The sequence below is a fragment of the Myotis yumanensis genome, unplaced genomic scaffold (genome assembly GCF_028538775.1).
Source record: "Myotis yumanensis isolate MYYU_CA2020_CCGP unplaced genomic scaffold, mMyoYum1.0.hap1 SCAF_6, whole genome shotgun sequence".
Lineage (NCBI taxonomy): Eukaryota > Metazoa > Chordata > Mammalia > Chiroptera > Vespertilionidae > Myotis > Myotis yumanensis.
This window is the reverse complement of record NW_027223757.1, coordinates 6,389,756-6,411,180: the sequence shown is the minus strand read 5'-3', so window position 1 is coordinate 6,411,180 and position 21,425 is coordinate 6,389,756. Positions and strand designations below refer to the sequence as shown.

The 21,425-nt window shown below is 41.6% G+C and overlaps 1 protein-coding gene and 1 long non-coding RNA gene across 3 annotated transcripts in view; one reads left to right on the top strand and one right to left on the bottom strand.

Annotated features, from left to right (window-relative positions):
* Positions 1 to 18,228, bottom strand: part of TFB1M (transcription factor B1, mitochondrial) — a 38,350-nt gene extending 20,122 nt beyond the window's left edge. Inside the window, exons 1-4 of the mRNA XM_070417429.1 lie at positions 18,059 to 18,228; positions 15,400 to 15,551; positions 4,711 to 4,819; positions 3,216 to 3,367 (exon numbers count right to left, since the gene is read on the bottom strand). Of these exons, the coding sequence (XP_070273530.1) occupies positions 3,216 to 3,367; positions 4,711 to 4,819; positions 15,400 to 15,551; positions 18,059 to 18,191 (546 nt within the window). The 5' untranslated portion in view covers positions 18,192 to 18,228. The remainder of the gene's footprint in view (positions 1 to 3,215; positions 3,368 to 4,710; positions 4,820 to 15,399; positions 15,552 to 18,058) is intronic.
* A 142-nt stretch (positions 18,229 to 18,370) lies between these two features.
* The window catches only part of LOC139013005 (uncharacterized), a 43,007-nt gene continuing 39,952 nt past the window's right edge, over positions 18,371 to 21,425 (top strand). For both annotated transcript variants that reach the window (XR_011471918.1, XR_011471917.1), the window contains exon 1: positions 18,371 to 18,394. This is a non-coding gene — a long non-coding RNA (uncharacterized lncRNA). The remainder of the gene's footprint in view (positions 18,395 to 21,425) is intronic.

Below are 21,425 nucleotides of genomic sequence, written 5' to 3'. Positions count from 1 at the left end.
AAATAATTGCATATGAAGTTGGAGCAGCACTATTATTAATAACCACAACTGACACTGAGTCACTGAAAACATCACTCCACCTCTTAGGCCTCTGTTCCTTTGCTCTTTCTCCCCAAAGAATTAAAGTACATGGTATTTTGCATCTCAATTGTATTATTCAAGAACAGAAATACCATAATAATCATGTCAGCTGAGAAAAAATATCCAAGGACAAATCCAAAGGTTGAGAAAACCAACACAGAAAACTATTAGCATGGCCTCAATTCAAACCAACCAACAGAAGAGACTTAACAGAGTTAAGAGCAGGAAGTGAAGAAGTCCTTAGGAAGTGGGGACGTCACCTTGGAGCTCCTAACAAACACACAAAGGTCTTATGTACATTTTTGTGATGGATTTTATGGCCAAATACTCTAAGGCAAAGTCTCTCAGTCTCGGCCATTCTCGGGCTGCAGCGGGGGGAGGAGGAACACACAGAGCCCAGAGATCGCCGTGACATGAGCAGACAGAGGCTGGAGGTCCGGGAACACACACAGGGTGGAGACTGGGAGAGAGAGAGGAAGGAAGTGAGGGAGAGCTCCTGAGATAATGCTCTTCAAGTCTTAGGCTGAGCACAGATCTGTGAGAGCTTGAGGGTAACTAATTCCTCAAGGTGGGAGGCTGGAGAAAATACCACCGGAAAGCAGGACTAAAGGAATTCACAAAGCACTGGAAATAGTTTGTATCCCCAACAGCTGAAGTGGAGAGGCCTTGAATCCGCAGGGCACTGGGCAGATTTCTCAGAAAGGTCCTGACTTAGTAGGTGGGACTGAGCCTCAGATTAATGGCTGCTGTGTGGTGAATTTGAAGGCACAGCAATTGGAATTAATTTTTACATATGGCAAATTACTAATATTTTTCCTAAGAGTTAACCAAATACACATGCATTTGCTAAATTATGTCTCTCTCTGCTGATGTATAATCTGATTGTTATCCTATACTAAGCTGCCTGATTCTGGGCCTTCTAACCTCGCCTTGGTCTGTCTCATGCTGGTGCTTTGATGATGATGATTATTAGAGTCTCACAGACATTGTGACACTCCATAGGCAAGTCTCTCAGCACTCTTCTTTTCCAAAATGTCTTACCCATTCTTACATGTCAGTATCTCCACGTGATCCCTGGAACTTAACAATGTTTTGAGATGTTATATAAACAACAATATACTTCTAAATATTTTTTACTTCTCTTTCCAATAATGATATATTTTATTTGCTTCAATCTCTACTGTATTTAGTGTCTTGTTTATTCATCACTAATTCAATCTTAAAGTCTCCCCAATGTTCATTATATGCAAACATGATAGATATTTTATGAAATTTCTGATCTGCGTGATGTGGACTGAAGATTCCCTCCTCTGGTATTGGACCTCCCGTCCCTAGATTTCATACCACCTTTCCTCGTGTGGCTCCAATCAGACCAGTGCTTACGCAGGCTTCTGTCATTATGCCACAGGTTAAAGGTGAGTGAGGGCAGGCTTCAGTAAACGGTGCTGGGCTCACTGGGCTCCCAGGATAACACAACTAAAATTACTTTCTATTTCAACCACCCACAACTATCAACCCCAAGTGGATTACAGATATAAATTTAAAAGGTAAAAGAATAAAGCTTCTAGAAGATAACGTAGACAAATTATCTTCATGACCTCAAGCTATAAAATAATTTCTTCAACAAGACACGAACAGCACTAACCATAAATTTAAAGTTATGAGCGTCAGTCCTTCAAGACACTGTAAAAAGAAAATAACAACATGCCACAGTGGAAGAAGATCTGCAACACATTTAACTAATAAAGGACTAGTAAGGAGAGTATGTTAGAACTCCTCCAAATCAACGAGAGAAAGACAAGCAACCCAACAGGAAACTCACTAAAAGGCATGTACTTCACAAAAAAGAGTTTACCCAAAAGGCCAATAAACATGTAAAAATCATCAAAAACAGCAAAGACAGAATAAAACCACAATGACACACCATTCCCCCAGATTGACAAAAAAAAGTGCAAGTTCGATCAAAGCATGTACTGGAAAAGATATAGAGCAAATGAACCGGTGGGAATACAAACAGGCTCAGTGACTTTTGAGAACAATTTAGCGTTATCTAGCAAGCGGGAGAATTTGCAGACCTTCCAATCCAGCATTTCTATGTGCTATGTGCTCTGCCTCATATATACACACACACACACACAAACACACATATATATACACACATCTATATATGTAAATAAACATATACGAATGTTCCTGACAGTTTTGCTCGTAATAACAAAATACTGAAACTATACAGGGTCTCCAAATAGGAGAATGAACAGGTAAATTACGACACAGTTGTAGTAGTATATATAATATACTATATAACAGTAATATGAATGAATCAGGATAAGGAGGATACATGAGATAAACTTGCAGAGAATAGTAAGTCTCAAATCCACAGTATTGACTACCTTTGCAGTAGGTGAAAGATAGGAGGTAAAATCAGAATGAGGCATCCAAGAGAGTGTCAAAGACGTTGGCAACTTCATTACTAAGCTGACTTGGGCGATGGGGACTCAGGTGTTCTTTTTGTTAAGCCACACATATACATTAAATACTCTTTTGTATTTATATGTCAGAACACAGCTTTTTAAAAACACGGACAGTCTGCAGATCCCCTGGCCTACCCTGTAGGTTTACTTTCTAGAGAGTGAACCTGGAACACAACAGCTGTGGGCATGCAGGCATGGCCAAGGCGGGGGATAAAGTGAGTCTACATACTGAGTAGTGAGCCACCGACCCTCTTCCCTTTCTCAGCTCCATGTTGATTATAACCTTCTTCAGCTGTCATACTATTAAGATCAGCAAATCAGTGATAACACGTCACATGCCAATCCCTATGTGTTAGTGCATCAGCACATCGCACAGGTTCCGCCTTTCTTTAGCTGAGTGGGGGCTATTTCCTGTACTCACCACACCGCCTTCTTAGCTGGCAGCATGTCATTCCTACTCTGCATGGAAAGCTGACAGCAGTGACATCTGCCGCCACCACCACATGCTTAACTTTTGGTTGCGCTGTTGTAGGGTTTTTGTGTGTGTGTGTGTGTAATGGAGTATCAGCTTTAGAAAACAGTCTGACATACAAATGCAGAACTATTTTGTCTTGGAATTTGATCACGTGGTAAAATAGCCAGAAAAAAATTAAAACTTACCTCCGCCACTTCCTTTTGGAAAGTCAACGTCATCTGGGTTCTGCCGTAAGCAAAAGGGCCATCTCTCTGAGAAACATTTTCAAGCCACTTGATTATGAGTGGAGTTGACACATTAAAAGGCAGATTTCCAATAATATGTACATTTGGAGGATCTGGTTGGCAGGAGAAAAACCAACTTGAAATGATTTCATCAATATAGTTTGAATATAATTTTAATTAAGCGTAAAAGTCAAACTAAATACTAACAGCATCAAATAAAAATATATGAAAAATTATGGTTGCGTATATTCCACACCATTTATTCTTCAAAAGCAATGTTTTTTTGTTTTTTGCCCCCACAATCAGCTTTGAATTATTAAGGGGAAAAATTCTACCTAATTAGCATTCAATCAGTCAGTGAAAGTCCTCAGATTTTTGGCTTCAGAAAAAGATACAATAAGAACTGATGTGAGGAAAAAGAATTTGCTTTGGACATGAAGAGGTCAAGGTGCCTGTACGCCCCAGAGGAACCTGCGGAGGGTCGGATGCCCGGGAAGCGGACACAGCCTGCAAGTGCCTGCGACATGACACAGCCTGCAAGTGCCTGCAGGTGTCCTCCAGGGAGGAGTCATCCGGACGGATCTGTAGCAGGAGACGGCCGAGGAGAAAGAGCTCAGAAACAGGTGAGAGGTGGGAGAAAAAATAACCATCAGCAGAGGAGTTAGAGACAGCTCACAGCGATGTAAAGGAGAATCAGAGGGCACGGCTTCAGGGAAGGCAGGAGCACCATCTTCCAGAAGAGAGTCAGTAACAGTCAGAGGAACCAGGAGAACTGTCATAGGCGGGGGACACTGGGGAGGTCACTGCGGGGGGGGAGGGAGGGGGGCAGGCACAGGCAGGTGCTGAGAAGAGCATGGGGCGTCGGAAGGCGGAGAGGGCCAGCACCAACCTCTGCAGGAGCCTGGCCGTGGAGGCCAGACACATGGTGGCAGCTAGATGGGGGCGGGGGGCACACCAAAATCGACCCTTCATGTGTTCTATGGGGTTTTAAAGGCAAAAAACAGAAGCGCTGGAACACAGAGGTTCTCAATAAACAGTGCCGTGAATGAAGAGTGCCTTGGTTGGTCACTGAGTGTGAACACAATCGAAACAAACGTAAAAGAAAGGTTGGGTGTGGCTTGGTTCACTAAAACCCTTTCTCTTTTTACCATTTGGAAAAAGTAACACCTTATAGTTCATCTCATGTGCTATCCTAAATATGACAAGTTTATTTAAATAGAACCCAAAACATTTGAAAAATGGGACAAATAAATAAGAATTAAGAAAGTAACAGATTTTATATTTTGGAAGAAAGTAGAAAAGCAGAATAAATTACAATACATATTACCTATTAATTGTGTCTGGATAATTTTTAATATAAATATATAATAACATTTGTAATATATAATAATGTAAGTATTTCTACCATAAATAACAACAAGAACAACAAAAAGAAAAACAATCCAATGTCACTTACCATCCTCCCACTGTCGTTTAAGACTTTCTGGAAAAGCCCTTTCGACCTTAAATGTCAACACATCTCCATGGGCAATCCTCAGTTTCCCCGGTGCTGCATCAGAAAGCATCTAGTTCAGAAAGGTCAACAAAAGGAGCTCATACACTTTGTCAAATACTGAAACTATTTTTTTTACTTCAAATCTATGCATTATTAAATCAATCTGAAAGCCAGAGACTAAGCGTGACTGTTAATGAACTCAAATTCATAGTATCAACCGCAATAAACTACAGTGGCATTTCACTTTTAACATATGAATGACAGGACAGACAGCAACAGATGAACGTATAAAAACAGCTTACCATTTAACATCTATTAACGGAATTTTGACCCTCAGAATGACTTGTATTTCTGTAAATTTAGCAAAAACTCAACTCCTATCTGTAAGTTTTTAAATTAGAAAGCATTTGTAATATATTTTAAAAAAATCTTCATTGTTGCAAGTAATGCGTGTCCCTTACTCCCCCACTGACCTCCTCTAGCCCAGCCGCACCTCTCACCCCAGGCCTTCACCACCCTATTGTTTTGTGTCCATGCGTTATGCATAATGCATAATGCATACAAATTCTTCGGTTGATCTCTTTCCACTCGCCCACCGTCCCCTGCCTTCTCTCTGAAATGTGACCGTCTGTTCCATGCTTCTATGTCTCTTGATCTATTTTGTTCACTAGATTCCACATATGAGTAAGATCATGTGATACTTGTCTTTCTCTGACTGGCTTATTTCACTTAGCATAAAACTCCCCAGGTCCCTCCATGCTGTTGCAAATGGCAAGAGTTCTTTTTTTTTTTTTTTTTTTTTTTTTTTTTTTTTACAGCTGCATAGTACTCCATTGTGTAGATCAGTGATGGTGAACCTTTTGAGCTCGGCGTGACAGCATTTTGAAAAACCCTAACTTAACTCTGGTGCCGTGTCACATATAGAAATTTTTTGATATTTGCAACCATAGTAAAACAAAGGTTTATATTTTTGATATTTATTTCATATATTTAAATGCCATTTAACAAACAAAAATCAACCAAAAAAAATGAGTTCGCGTGTCACCTCTGACACGCGTGTCATAGGTTCGCCATCACTGGTGTAGATGTACCACAGCTTTTGTATCCACTCATTTGCTCATGGACACTTGGGCTGTTTCCAAATCTTAGCTGTTGTAAATTGTGCTGCTATGAACATAGGGGTGTATATATCCTTTCTGATTGGTGTTTCTGATTTCTTAGGATATATTCCTAAAAGTGTGATCACTGGGTCAAATGAGAGTTCCATTTTTAATTTTTTGAGGAAACTCTATACTGTTTTCCATAGTGGCTGCACCAGTCTGCATTCCCAGCAGCAGCTTATAACAACACATCCTTGCCAGCACTTGTTGATTTGTTGATGGTAGCCATTCTGACAGGTATGAGGTGGTACCTCATTGTCATTTTGATTTGCATCTCTGGGCTGATTAGTGACTTAGAGCATGTTTTCATGTTTCTTGGCTTTCTGTATGTCCATTTTGGATAAGTGTCTATTTAGGTTTGCCCAGTTTTTGATTGGATTTTTGTCTTTTTTTGTTAAGTTGTATGAGTTCCCTGTAAATTTTGGAGGGTAACCCCTTATTGGATGTATCATTGGCAAGTATGTTCTCCCATGCAGTGGGCTCTCTTGTTATTTTTTTGATGGTTTCTTTTGCTGTGCAGAAGCTTTTTATTTTGATGTAGTCCTATTTGTTTATTTTCTCCTTAGTTTCCTTTGTCCTAGAAAATATACTGGTAAACTATTGCTGTGAGAGATGCCTGAGATTTTGCTGCCTTACAGCTAAGCCATCTGTAAGTTCGTATCATGTTAAGTGCCTCTGTATCCAACACAGAACTTGATTCTTAAAGTTCTTGGTAAATAAAACCAGATGCAGCCCCTGAGCTTACAAAGTTTAAAATGCAGGAATGAATATAGTCAATGAGAACAAACATCGCTCAAGTGGATTACAAAGGAAGAGGTGACCCTCTTCCACATTAAGTCTCAGCTCAGAGAACCTCAGCTCCAATTCAGGGAAGTCTGGCCTTGAGCACCCCTTGGTCTTGCTCCTCTAGCTCAAGCCAAGCTAATTTTCTCCTAACTCTCTCCTCGCCTAACCCAGGCAACTGACAGGAAGGATGAAAGAAGCATCACCGAAGCCAGTGAGAAGGCGCGGACCACTTCTGGGCCAACACTGTGCCTTGCACATGCTTCTCTGAAGCTTAGATCACGCAGTATCACAATTGTGTGCCTGCAGGTTCTTCCCCTGTAACAATGCATGCTCCGGAAGGGCAGCACCTGTTTCTTTCTTTTTTTTTTTTATTAAATATATTTGTATTGATTTCAGAGAGGAAGGGAGAGCGAGAGGGAAGACAGAAACATCAATGATGACAGAGAATCACTGATCGGCTGCCTCCTGCATGCCCCCGAATAGAGATCATGTGCCCTTGACTGGAATGGAGCCCGGGATCCTCCAGTGCAAAGGCTGATGCTCTATCCACTGAGCCAAACCAGCTAGGGCGCACCTGTTTCTTATCTCCCGCAAGGTCCCCTGCAGCTACAACAGCACAGAGTGAGTACCTCGGAGGTACGTAGTGAGTGGATGACCAGATGGCATTCAGTTTTTTGTGACACTGGAAACTTCCTTGCCTAGCCTGCGAGATTTGGGGTTCCATAAATTTGTAAGGTCAATTCGCTGGCAAAGACTTATTTCACTGATAACAGACAGACAGAATTACACAAGTAATGTTTCAGAAATACAGATTGAATTGCCTATATTGGTAAGAAGCTAAACATTTAAAGTTTGGGAATCAACTAGTTTAATGTATTTAGCCATGGCACTTCAGCAAAAATGATGTGCACCTCTGATATTAAAATGTATATGGATTATTTTAAATCACCACAATTTGTTAAAATTTAATTTGATGATTACCAGACACTACATCTTAGAAAACATAATAACCTCAATATACTATAAATAAAAAAGGAGCTAGCTCTCTATGGAACAGGCTCTTACTGACAAAAACTGTGTATTTAATGATAGCACTTACTGTCAGTGAAGAACATTAGAATTTTTCTATAATTATGCTTCACATAATTAAAACAAAACAAATTAGCATACCAAAAACAAAGAGGCAGAACTAAAAACCTATGTTTCACAACGTCAATATATAGAAAGTAGTTAAGTAATTAGTAATTAAGACGCAGGCAAAACAAAGCAATGCAAACTAGGCTCCTTGGCGTTAATTTACAGGCTCTGATAACTCAACCACGTTTGAAATGTTCATTTTTCCACAGTGACACACTCAGCTGCATACCAGGAAGCTGACGTAACACATTTACCTTCCTTTCCTAGGTTCAATGTTGCATTCTATCAGGTATGTTTTGATTTCCCTTCAGGCTGAAGTCTCCTTCAATGACAAACCAAACCCTTCTTCTTCACAAGGTCTACCTCCCCCATGACTACTTGGTAGCCCGATCTTCCTCTTTCTCACTCCCTACTGCAGAGGGATGAATGCTGGCGTTCAAAGCTTTATGTGAAGGGCCTATGGGGGAGAAAGCTCGCAAACTGAAATGGTATGACTCTAGACCAGTGGTTGGCAAACTGCGGCTCGCGAGCCACATGCGGCTCTTTGGCCCCTTGAGTGTGGCCACGAAGTTTCAATCGCACTGTACGTGTGCGCCCGCACGTGGTATTTGTGGAAGAGTCACACTCAAGGGGCCGCAGTTTGCAGACCACTGCTCTAGACAATAGCCTGGCACACACCAGATGACAGTCAGCAATGACAGACTTTCTAACTAACCACTTAGAGAGAAGACGGTTTCATTACCATGTTTGGGAATGATGGAGGAGTGGGAGAGATCAGTTATAGCCCCTCAAGAACCACACTGGTGCCTTACACTTCAGAACTCCAAAGGTATTACCTCTGCATACGCTCCAGGCACAGCGGACTATGAGTGTAGGCACTTGCTTACAGCCAAGTGAGTACCTTTACAGACATTCTCAAACTGTTCTATCTAGTTTTCAATCCTAAATTCTTCCAATGAGAAGCTTGGAGCAAGCATGTCAAACTCAAAGCTAACACGGGCCAAATAAGCAAGGTTTAAGTTTATGTGGGCCGCAAAAAACCCCAAAAGCTTCAATTTTCATAGAAACGTGTAGGTTTATTTCGATAGAGACAATGCTGAATATAAAGGGCTGAAATAAATGAGGAATCGTTAACATAAAATAACAGAACATTTTAATAAAAATTAGTATTTTTTTCTTGAACATTAACTTACCAGACACTGAACAACTGCACAAATAAGCATAATGCAAGTAACCTATTTTTCTTGTTCTCCAAAAGTGAAATATTTCCTGTTGCACACACCAAACAAGTCAGTCCAAGACTAATAACATGGCATTCGGCTGCTAAAATATTTGCTGCTAGTATTAGTGGAAAGTAATGGTGCGCCTGTGCCTAAGGCATGTAAAGGAAATGAATGCAGCACAATTATAGTAATCAGTCATTAGGGAACGTTGTAGTTCGTTATTAATAATGCTATATAATAAAAGTGTAATATGCAAATTGAACGGCAGAATGACGGGGGGGGGCGGGGGGGGGGGGCGCGCGCGCAGGCTGGCAATCAGGCGGCGCCAGGCCAGCCAAGGAGTGTGCCAGGGGGCAGAGGGAGAGAATGGCGATGGGGGGCGGAGGAGCAGCAACCAGCGGCACAGGAGGGGTGATGGGAGGGGCCAGCACCGTCCCCTGATTGCCCGACCAGTTGCCTCCTGCTGAGGGAGGCCAGATAGCGGCTTAGGCCATCAGTAGGACATCCCCAACTCTCAGATCGTGAGAGGGTGCAGGCCGGGCTGAGGGACCCTCCCCCCCCAGTGCATCGACCTCTAGTTATGTATAACAGGATATTGTAAAAATTAAGTTACAATTTTTATTAAAACATTTCTTACATACCGTTATATTGGCTGGGTCGCAAAAATATTTGTTGTGCGCTGCACAACAGGCTGCAAATTTGACATGCTTGGCTTAGGGTAAAAGGACTCTTTAAATCCTAGAGATGTTAGCTCTCATGACCAACTTACTGAATTATAAAATTGTGACTCTCTAGGGAAGTAATTATACCAAGTCTCCAAGAGAGAAAATGGTTTTCCTGGTGTTAGGTTTTGTAAGGGGTACATGGCACACATAATGCAGAGTGCCTTTTCTGAAAGGAGAAAACAAAGGCAGAAGTATTCCACATGTGGCCACTAAAAACCTCTCCTCTAACGAGCCAAGGTCTTGTGCACACTTCCTGCAGGGAGTGGCTATGGCCCACCGAGGTACTTCGTTGGTGATCTAATTTGATGATGAAAGAATTTATGTAATTCGTGGAACTTGCGTACAATGATAAATTCCTTGAGAATAAAAAACTGTATCAAATAGCCATCTTGCACATCTTATGCCACCTTCTCTTGGTGAGGGGCCTATGGCAGCCAACACTGCCCGGCGGGCTAAGCACTGGTCACACAGCTCAGGACCATGGCCTTCTTCCTGACACAGTGAGAACCCCATGCTGTGACATACGGGCTGGGCTAGCTGTCAGGCAAACTATATGAGAAAAAAAAAACTACAATAGAGGATATGACAGGAGAAAATACAATTTTTACTGTTATATAGAATACATAGAAAAGACAAATGCCATTTAAAAAAAATTCAAGATGTTACAATAGACTTTTTGAGGGTGAAGATTACAGCATGATTTCCAAAGGTCAGTTTGCTTTGCTTTTTAAACAGGACCAGAATACATATAGTAGAAACTCATTTACTCAGCCTCATGAAGGAATTAGATGTTTGACTTACTACGTTTTCTATTCAACAAACGTTTACTCCTTTAAGTGTTAATATTTCTTAAAAAGACATATATGGAAATCTTTATAAACTATATTGCACAATTCTCTTCTTTAAGCCAAGTACAATGAACCCAGTTTCACCCTGTTCTTGATGGCTTCTTCATTTCTGCCTGTAGAGTAATGGCCTCAATGGTTATGACCCTTATCACTGTGCTTTTCCCCCCAGTTTTTATATTTGCTTTTTATAGCTGTTCTGCCACAGTAATAACTGTTACTTCTTGCTGTTGTCAGAGGGTCTGCTTCGAGCACTGACCTCTATACCTTTCACCTGAGGCGCAGTGGACCAGGACATCACTCTGCTGTAAGCTATCTTTTGTTTACTTGTTTTTGTCTACGTTATGATTAATATGGTTATAGCTACATCAAGTAAGTTACATGTACAAAATATATAATCATCTCATAGCAGAACGTCAAGCAGTCTTCCCTTTTAAACGTTTGCTAGAGATGAAAGAATTTCAACATTTTATCATCTCTGATTAAAAACAGCTCCTTCTGCCAAGATGACTGTATTATATTTTATGTCCCTGTATAAGATGACGAGAAGGGGAGTAATTATAACAGCAACCACTGATTGGCTACTGCAATATATACCAGGCTCTTTATATAAATTCCTGTCTATTTTTGCAATAACCACCCAAGGTAACTATTATTCCCAGATGAAAAAGCTGAAGCTAAAAAAGGTTCAACAATAAGCTCGAGGTCACAAAGCTAGTGATACACCTGAGATTTGAAGACCAGCCTATTTGAGTCTCCATTCTGTGAACTTTCCACTTTGTCTATCAAGTAGAAATAATCACTCTGTTTACCTGTTATAAAACCCAGAGATAATACTAACAATAACCACTGCCTTCCTATTTCCAAAATTCCACAAAATAAGCTTATAATTTAAAGGAACTGCTTAACCCTGGACAAGGTGGACTGTGAGGGAGCAGATACACGCTTTTGCCTTAAATAAACCAAAACAGTTGAAACAACAATATGCAGACATTGGACATCAGAGAGCACAGGAAAACCTGCAGATCCAAGAAGCTCAACGAACCCCACGAACAAGAAACATGAAGAAAATGACACCAAGGCACATCATGATGAAACTGCTCAAAACAGTGATAAAGAGAAAAATATAAAGGCCAGAGGAAAAAAGACAGAGGAGCGAAGATAAAGATGACAGATTTCTTGTTAGAAGCAACATATGAAGACAGGGGAACAAAACCTTAAGAGCAGTGAAAAGACGCTGCCAGGACGTGTTTCAAAAAATGAAGACAAAACAAAACACTTTTCAGACATATAAATGCCGAAAGATATATTACAAACAGATTTACACTATAGGAAATGCTAAAGAAAATCTTTCAGGTAATAGGAAAATGATACTAGATGGAAATACACACAGAATAGTAATCTCTTTAACACAGAATTGACTTTTAAAAGAAAAATCACATTGTATGGTGAACTGTGTAACAAAAGGGGAAGTATTACAATGAGCATTCAAAGGAGAGAAGCAAGTAGACTACTGTAGGTTTGTATGCTAACACCTAAAGATACACTGGAATATGTCAAGACATATACCACACACCTTCAATAAAGCACTAAAATACCAAACAAAGCGCTATAGCTATATAATAACCTGGAAGAAAATGTAGGAGAAATTCTAAGCCCCACTGTTTACACAGCACTGACGATTTTTTTAGTCCAAAGAAATAACATGACTTTTCTCCTATACCTCTTTCCAGATCAGCACCTCCTGATCAATCCTTAATTAACAGGGGTGTATAAAGCATGGAGTTAATCATTTAATTAATTATATAAAAATTTGCACTAAATGCTTACTAAGTATGAAGTATTCATTTAATTCTCACAACAATCCTATGGGCAAAGTGACAGAGAGACAGGTACCCACCAAGGTCACACAACTAGTAAATGGTAGAGCCTGAAGTTGAACCCAGAGAGTCTGACACTCGAGTCTGAGTTCTTCACCATAAAACATAATGCTTTCACAGATTAGAGATGTTTTCCTCCTTTACAACATGTGGATACTGAAACCTACATAATCACCATGTTCTTTCCTCTAAGCTGCCTCCTGATAATATTATAAGAATTGAATTAAGCTACAAATGACATACTTTCAACTAGAAGACATTTTATGAATTATTACAATTTCTTTAAAAAGTAATTCTATTAGCTTAGAAGTCACTAAAATGGAATCCTTAAAATAGATCGCTCTCCTCCTGCCTGTACTCGGTTTTATGATTAATTTAGTACTTCTAAAGGAAAGTGGTTTTACATATTGAAACATTCTTTACAGGAAAAAGAAGCTTATTTGATATTTTAGTATCCAACATTTCTTTTTAAGGCAAACTCCCTTCCTGCACACAAGGCACCAAGAATCATGCTTCTTCTACAGCAACATGTAAGTCAAATATACATTTTTTGCAATGTAATTTACCTTGAAATTAACCTACTTATATTTAGAAAAAGGGCACAAAACTTTTTGATAATGAATGCTACACAATTATTCACTTTCATTGTTAAATGACACACTTAGTCAGTTAATCGGATATATACACAGATAGTCAACCTTTTTATTTCCTGAGTGAGGCATTACTGAGCACCCGCTGTGTGCCGGGCACTCACTCACATATGGTAGAGATGCAGCAAGAAACAACAAACACGTAAGAACACAGAGATAGTGTCAGATGATGGCAAAGCTAATGAGACAATAAAGCAAGGTGGGTTAGGAGTGCAGGGACTTGGGGGGAGCACAGCTGAGATAAAAAGGATGCAGTTGGTTTTTAAAGCCTGTCTTCAAAGATCTTTAGTTGAAATCTGAGAGAATATGTGAATTAAGATGGGGATGGACAGAAATGTGATTCACCTCCCTGCCCAATGAGAAAGAATTGCATGTAATATTGGGTAGATTGAGGGTTAAGAAGTCTCTTTAAGAGCCAAATATCAGAGGAGTATTCCCTATGTCCAAAAAGGGCTAGATGATTAAGCCTGAGAGAATTATGTAGTGCTGTTCAGTTTCTTTTTCTCATCTTATGATCTCACCCAAAATAATATCCCCACTTCCACTTCCAATTGAGATACAGTTCTTAAAATAAGAAAGCAGCTCAAAGCAAAAATTCAATATTCCACATTTGATCAAGGAATATGTACCACATAATATCCACAAATAAACTTATAAGTCTGAAACCAATTCTGTCAATAAAGACTGGCAAAATTAGATCCAAGTAAATATAAAATTTTGTAAAACGGGATATAGCAAAATAGTAAGAAAAAAAAATCACCAAGTTTCTTTTAAAAATCAGATGCATGCACACACAGCCCTAGATTTTCAAATAAATTTTCTGAGTGTTCTGGCAGAAAATAAGTATTTTCCCACTGATACACATACACATAAGTATTAGAGTGTGCTAATTTAAACCCAACTGTTCCTCTGGTATGAAAATAATCATGCAGATAATTTGACTATTCTATTGGACTCACCTTTAATAAATTGCTAAAGGCTCTTTAAAGTTTTAGTTTGGGGGAATCAAAGGCCCTTCAGTCATTAAGTGTCCCCGATGAAGAATGATCACTGGTCCTAACCGGATTGGCTCAGTGGATAGAGCATCAGCCTGCAGACCGAAGGGTCCCAGGTTCCATTCCATGTACCTTGGTTGCGGGCATATCCCCAGTTGGGGTGTGCAGGAGGCAGCTGATCGATGTTTCTCTCTCATCGATGTTTCTAACTTTCTGTCCCTTTCCCTTCCTCTCTGTAAAATATATTTTTTTAAAAAAGATCAGTTTGACAACGTTTTTAAAATGTATGTCCCTTCTTACTATTTTTTTTAATCCTCACCTGAGAATATGTCTCTACTGATTTTTAGAGAGATAGGAAGGGACAGAGAGACGCAGGAGGGGGCCAGGGAGAGGGAGAGAGAAAATACCTGACCAGGGATGGAATATACAACCTAGGTATGTGCCCTGAGCAGGAACTGAACCTGCGACCTTTTTCAGTACACGGGCCAACGCTCCAACTGAGCTACCTGGCCCAGGCTGTTCCTTTTAATTTTAAATCTGCACCTGCTTTCTTCACTTCCCACCTATTTGTTTTAATTCTTTCCTTGAAAAGATCAAAACAAGTTTATCCTCTCCCCACCAACCTTGATAGGCAGCTTTGAATTCCCTCACTCAAGGCTTCTCTTGTCTAGCTGAAAAGTGCCCAGTTCCTTCAAGTAATTCTCATGCAATAACAGTACGGACTGTTTTGAAGATGCACGTATCACTTCATTCACAGCTCATCTTGAATCTATTCACAAAGTGGCACTACTCCATTCCTTCACTTTAAAAATGCTCTTCTATGAATGCCTAAGCTTAACTATTAGTCTCTCAGTTAAGCCAATGTCTTCTCCATCTTCTGCTTGTAGAAATGATTTTCTGAACTAAGTGAAGCTCTCAGAAGTCATGCTGAGTCATTTTTACCATTACTTATCCTTATTTATTTTTTCAGGGATGGGCCATAACGCCCACAGATATTAGATTTTTAAATAGGTGACACAGAACAGTGAGTTTGTTTCGTGTTTTTATAATAGCAGGTTCATTTGATCCTGGTCAACGGACCACGTGAGGATGCGTTAGAAATGCTGCCTTCTAGGCCTCCGGACAACGAATCAAAATCTCTGGGGTGGAGCCTGGGGACTGTAACCTATCGAATCCTCAGGGACGGTGGGGCTTAAGTCTTGGCCTAAAGATTTCAATTGGATTTTTAAAAAGACACTAAATATCTCACCTGCAATCCAGGAAGGAAGCGACTGTCCTTTTCCACCACCAGAAGTTCAGCAACGCCGGCATTGAGAATGGATCTTGTGATTCCCCCTGGGCCGGGGCCTACTTCGTACACACACGCATTTGTCAGATTGCCAGCTTTCCTCACAATTTTATCTGGAGAAAAGAAAGTCTCAGTTATCTTGATTATCTTGGCAAATTTTAATGTATGGCATTAAAAAAATAATCAATACAAATTCTTATCAGCCACTACTTAATCAACTAATCCTTTTTATACAATATTAATGCCAATTATTTAACTCTCAACCTCAACCAACACTGAGTGGCCATTCATCATTCTATCTCATCACAGTTGAAAAGTACCAGTCCTTTAACAAAAAATAGGATTACCCTGTTCCTCCTCCAAACCAATCATTTCCTAGAAGAATGGGCTGGTTAAGCACGTACCACTTAACACTTCTTGAGCATCAAACATTTGAATGGACAAGACTAGTTTCACATTCAGAATTTTCAATGCTGCTATTTTAAGATCCAGAAGCAAAAAGTGCTGGCAGTCTCCATTTTTACCTCCAGGTCTCTGGTTGCTGGACAATATGGCACTGGCAACAAGTTCCTGGATCATAAGACTTGCAGAAATTGGGGTTCTTGGTCATTTTCAGTTAGAAGTTAAATTTAGCAGTGGAGGTTTTTAAGCTTTGCAAACATTCGAGTTGATATGGAAAAGTTAAAATTTTAAAATATTAACCTACTTCTTAAAGTTAGCCGACCTGAAGAAATCATGGAAAAGCAGATTATTGGGGATTCAATGCAACCAATTATCACTCTGAAGCACAACCGGCTGGTCTTACTGACTGAGCTACTAAAACCCAAGCAAGTGGGCCGCCTGGCACAGTGTTGGCAATGCAGTCACTGAAAACAACCAGCACTTCTTGGCAGTGTTCCCTGACACTGTCTAGTCCCATTTTTGCGTCTGTTACTGAGATCTGACCTCTGTAGCCTTAGAGCGAGAAAGGCTCTCATCCATCCCAAAATAGCTTTGTCTATTAAAGGTGCAGGAGGGGCTCAGCACCCGCCGGCCGTCTGTCTGGCACAGGTGCTTCCTATGCTTTCTCACGACAAATCCTCACTATCCCACTTCAACTCCTCTGCGCTTTTCATCTCCCTCACCTGTTGTATCTGAACAAGGTCATCTAGAAACCACGTGGAAGAGCAGGGGGCTCCAGCTCAGGTGTAAATCCCAAAGCCGATCCTGGCTCGGGTACGGACCACTGCCTCCCAGAGGGAACAGAGGCGATACATTAAGCACAGGCATTACGGGGTGAATTAATATTCTCACTCTTAAAAGTGGAGAGCAGGGCAGTGCCTTCTTCAAGTACAAATGCCATCACAGAGGCACAGGCAGGTCACTAGGCCTGGGTTCAGTCTTCTCCGCTCCCACCGAGCTTCTCACCTCAGACAAGTACCTTAATGTCCCTTCATTTTGGTTCCCATAGAAGAGAGGAGAGTATCTAGATTCTGGAATTTACTCCCGGGGGAGAATAAAAGGCTCAAAGAGAAAATACAAATGAAGAAATCTTTTAAAAATATAAAGACCGACACTTTCGGTCCTGAGAAGGGTGCTTTATACCTAGAATGTGGCTAATGACTGCCAGAACCAAATAACGGTAGCGGTGGGTCTTGTAGGACCTTCCTTCAATCAACGGATTAAAAAACTGAAGCAGAATTAAGCTATTTTACACCAAGTCCTATTCACTTGTGGCAGAACTAAAGGCTCCAAGCCCAAGAAATAGAACTTCTTAGTTGTGCTTTGTGGACAGTACTTGATTGAACTGAAAATGAACTTTTTGGGTGGGACGCACTCATCTTTTCGGCTTCTGAAGAGGGGCCAAAGAGAATATCAAAACCTCAAAAACGGAATGTGCTCCGACAGTGACATCAGCGGACACATGTGTCATCGGTTCCTGCAGCCTCGTCCTTTGGAAGGGAACATCCCTAGGAAATGGTGGTGGTTAAACGAATGTGCACACGTGCAAAACGCATCCAACTGTGCACGTCGCACGGGTGACTGGCATTGCGCAGCAGGAGCGGAACATAAACTTACTAAAACCTCAGCCCCTTGAGGGCAGACCTGGCCCTTTTCACTCCGGCTTTCGGCTCCAGCACCTGCAGGGATTGTTGGACATGCATTCCTCAAAGGAGTCTTTGCGCCCTCGGGGACTTCTTAGATGCAACAAGTAAACGTTTGACACTCTTTTGCGACAAGTTACTGATAATAAAAAAAAAAACAACCCACAAAAAAACTAACCCTGCACAAATCTAAACTCGGGTAACTTCGCGCGGAAAGGTAACCTAGCCAGCACGTGCAGCCCCATTTCAGTGTCAACACAGCCGATTTCCACCGCCCACACCCGCCTGCCCCGGCACCGCCCCTGCTCCCCTCGGGGCTGCGTCGTCCGCCCGCAGAGCCCGCAAACGCCCGAGCTCGGGGGTCCGAGGCCACAACGCGTTGCTCGCGTCTGCGGGGCGCGGGGTCTTTTGGCAGCAAGTGGAGGATGGGCCTGACTGCGGGCCGCGTGTACACCTGGGCCTGACCCCGGACACCCGCCCGCAGGAGGCGCGCCAGACCCGCGCCCCGCGCCCCCACGGCGGGGGCAGCCATCCACCTGTCAGCCTCAAGTCCAGGAGGAAGTTCTGGGAGAGCTGCTTCGCCGCTTGCAGTTTGAACAACTTAATGATTTCTCGAATCGTGGGCAACGGCGGGAGACGGAAAGTGCCGAGCGCCCCGGAGGCCGCCATGTGCCTCCGCGGGGCCGTGAGAGCCTCACGCGGACCTTCCCCCGCAGCTGGGCACGCTTCCTGCGGAGGAGGAGCCTGCAGGACTTTGGCCCGCCTCCGGGCTCACCTCATTGGTCGACAGTCTCCGGGCGGAACTGGAGGGCGGACAGGAAATCCGGGCGCTCTCAGCGCGCAGGCGCAGTGTGCAGCTAAAGGCGGTGCAGGTAGGGGTCCGCTGTTTTCCGCCTCTCCGGGGTGGGCGGGGCGTTGGCAGGACGCGGAGGGGATGCGCGGATGCGTGGAGCTCAGCAAGCTGCCTGGGCTGACTGGACGTAGATGGACGTTCCTAATAGTTGCGGGAAAGCTGGTGATAAAAGATAAAACTGTTGGTTGCTAACAACTCTCTAGCCGGTTTGGCTCAGTGGGTAGTGTGTCGGTCCCGCGTTGGATTCTGGTCAAGGGCACGGGGTTGTGGACTTGATCCCCAGGACCCCAGTAGGGGGGCGTGTAGGAGGCAGCCAATGGATGATTCTCATCATTGATGTTTTTCTCTCTCCCCCTCTTCCTCTCTGAAATCAATAAAAAACATATTAAAAGACAACAACTCTGTCTTATGGTTAGATGTTTATAGGACCTCTGCACCACAGGGCGGATGGCAGGTTTCTAACTTGTCTCAGCCTTAGTTTTTCCATCTGTTAAGTGGACAGAATGTCTGCCTTAAAATTGTGAGCACTAAACGAAAGAGGTCGCTCAGAACCTCGTGCAATGCGTGGCATATGGTAAACCTGCAATCCAGGGCGGCTGTTGCTTCTATAATCACCCAGCAGGTGCATGCGCCCAGAGGGTTTAAAAAACTGTCAGCATGGTTTGCTAGGTGAGAAGTAGAATCAGTTCTTCCGCCCCATATGTAATACCTTAAATCAATTTAAAAAAAAAGAGCTATATACCAGGAAAAAAAAAATGTATACATCAAAGAGAAAAACTTCCTTGTTCAGTACATGAGACTTTAGGAAGTGTTTTTGTGTATAGTGAATATTTGTTTTTGAACTTTTACACTGAAGTAAGTAGAATAAGAATCACTAGCCTGAGTTTAGAGCAGAGGAAACAAAAACTCAGGTCATAACTTAATGAAATGTACAAAATCAGAAAATTGTGGGACCCAGATCCAATCTAAGCTTTCCGACTTGCATGATGGCTGCTCTTGCTATTAATCTGCTTTGCATTGAGTATTGGTTGCCACTCCTTGTTTACTTTCCCCCAGTTTTCTTATTGCCCCTTCACGCTTCAAGTATTCAGCCTCTACTCGCAGAACCAGAGAGCCAAGGATGAAAGGGAAGGAACATAATACTAATAATAGCCAACATTCACTGAGCTTTTCCCAAAGTCCCAGACAGAGTGCTTTACAACTATTACTTCAATAAGTGTCACAAAGCATAACGTTTTGCCCTAGGCTGCTGCACAGCTAACAAGTGGTGGACTCAGGATTTGAATCCACAAGTCTGTGTCCAGAGCCTACTTTTTAAGCAGTGCAGGCAGTGTAGAGAGGTCATTTGACTTGCCTACAATGCTACATCCAAGTATAGAAAGAAGGCTCAAATATGAGTTCTGTCTCTCCATTATACCAGAGAAAACAACAAAGCAAAGAAATATCAAATCTATCTGATAGATTGGGTAATTTAGCTTTTCTAATCCTTTTTGCAAATTGCTGCATCAATCACAAGTGAATTTTAATTTTTTTATTTTACTTTTCAGAGTAGTAAGTTTAAAATAAGCTAATGGATAACCAAGTAACTATGGGTATGACATGGAAAACCCAACCACCTTCTGTTCTAGCTATTTTAGGTAGAACTGTGAGATAATCTGACACACCTCCTAGCTTTAGGAAATTGGGATATGACTCCCATAGAGGTAAGATGATTTGCCCAAGGTGGCATAGAAATGTAGGCCGAAAGCCTAAACTCTTGATTCAGAGCCCTTATTGTAACCAAAGCATACTATACCCGCGAAAGCATTCACTCGCAGTGGTAGTCATTGTTTCCTTCAGTCCTCACAATGGTCCTCTGAAGATCGGATGATCATCCTTATTTGACTGTGAAGAGATAGAGCTGAGGGCATTTGACTTTGCAGGATGCACAGCAAAATACAGAGAGAAGATTTAACCTGGTTTTTTTTTTTTTCTTTTCTGAGTTCTGATCTCATGGGCCACACACCTCAAGTATTAAATTTTTAAGTTAATTATTTAACCAATATATGTTAATTTTATAATGTTATGTAAATCTATACAATATAAATCTGAGTAAACTGTAAGTTTACAGTTTCCATGGGACTAACTTAAACACAATTAAAATAAGTATATGCAAAGCTACAAACCAACACAAATGATACACAATGTTAGATCACTGCTCTTTATGCTGATTGGCAGGATTCTTTTGTAAAAAGTTCAGTACTGTCCAGCCGGTGTTGCTCAGTGGTTGAGCGTAGGCCTATGAACCAGGAGGTGACGGTTCGATTCCCCGTCATGCCTGGGTTTTGGGCTTGATCCCCAGTGTGGGGCATGCAGGAGGCAGTCAATCTATGATTCCCTCTCATCATCAATGTTTCTATCTCTTTCTCCTTCTCCCGTCCTCTCTGAAATTAAAAAAAAAAAAAAAAAAGTTCAGTACCAATGTGCCATGTAATGATTGAATTTTCTTACCAGTTTTCTGGATCCAAACTAACACCAAATCTTTATGCAGAATTCTTGCCATTGTCTCTTGCCTTTCTCTTAAAGGAACATAGAAGCCACATAATAAGCCTGCTTGGGTCTATCTTCATTAGTGTGGAAACAACTGAAGTGGAATTACTTGGCACGAATGTCATCCTTAATACACAGGTTGCATAGCAACAATCAGGAGAAAGTTCAGATGGCTCAGAATGTGCCCACATGAACTTCTTAAAAGATTAACACCAGCGTAAAAACCAAACAAAATTTTAAAAAGAACAAAAACACATTTCCATGGAGAATGTGGATTCCCAAGAACGTGTCCCCAGGTCTAAATTTGAGAATCATTGTCTTATACCATGCCATCTTAAATAGTCAACATTTGCGAGGTTATGACCTATATTGACAAAGCAGTTTCCCATGTTACTTCACTTTATTCTCATTTGAATCCCTCATGTAGGTTTACAAAGATATTCAGTGAGCACTGCTACAGGGCCAGGGAGGGTGCAGTCGAGTCTCAAACTCAGATCTTCTGACTATATTGTACCTCTGGT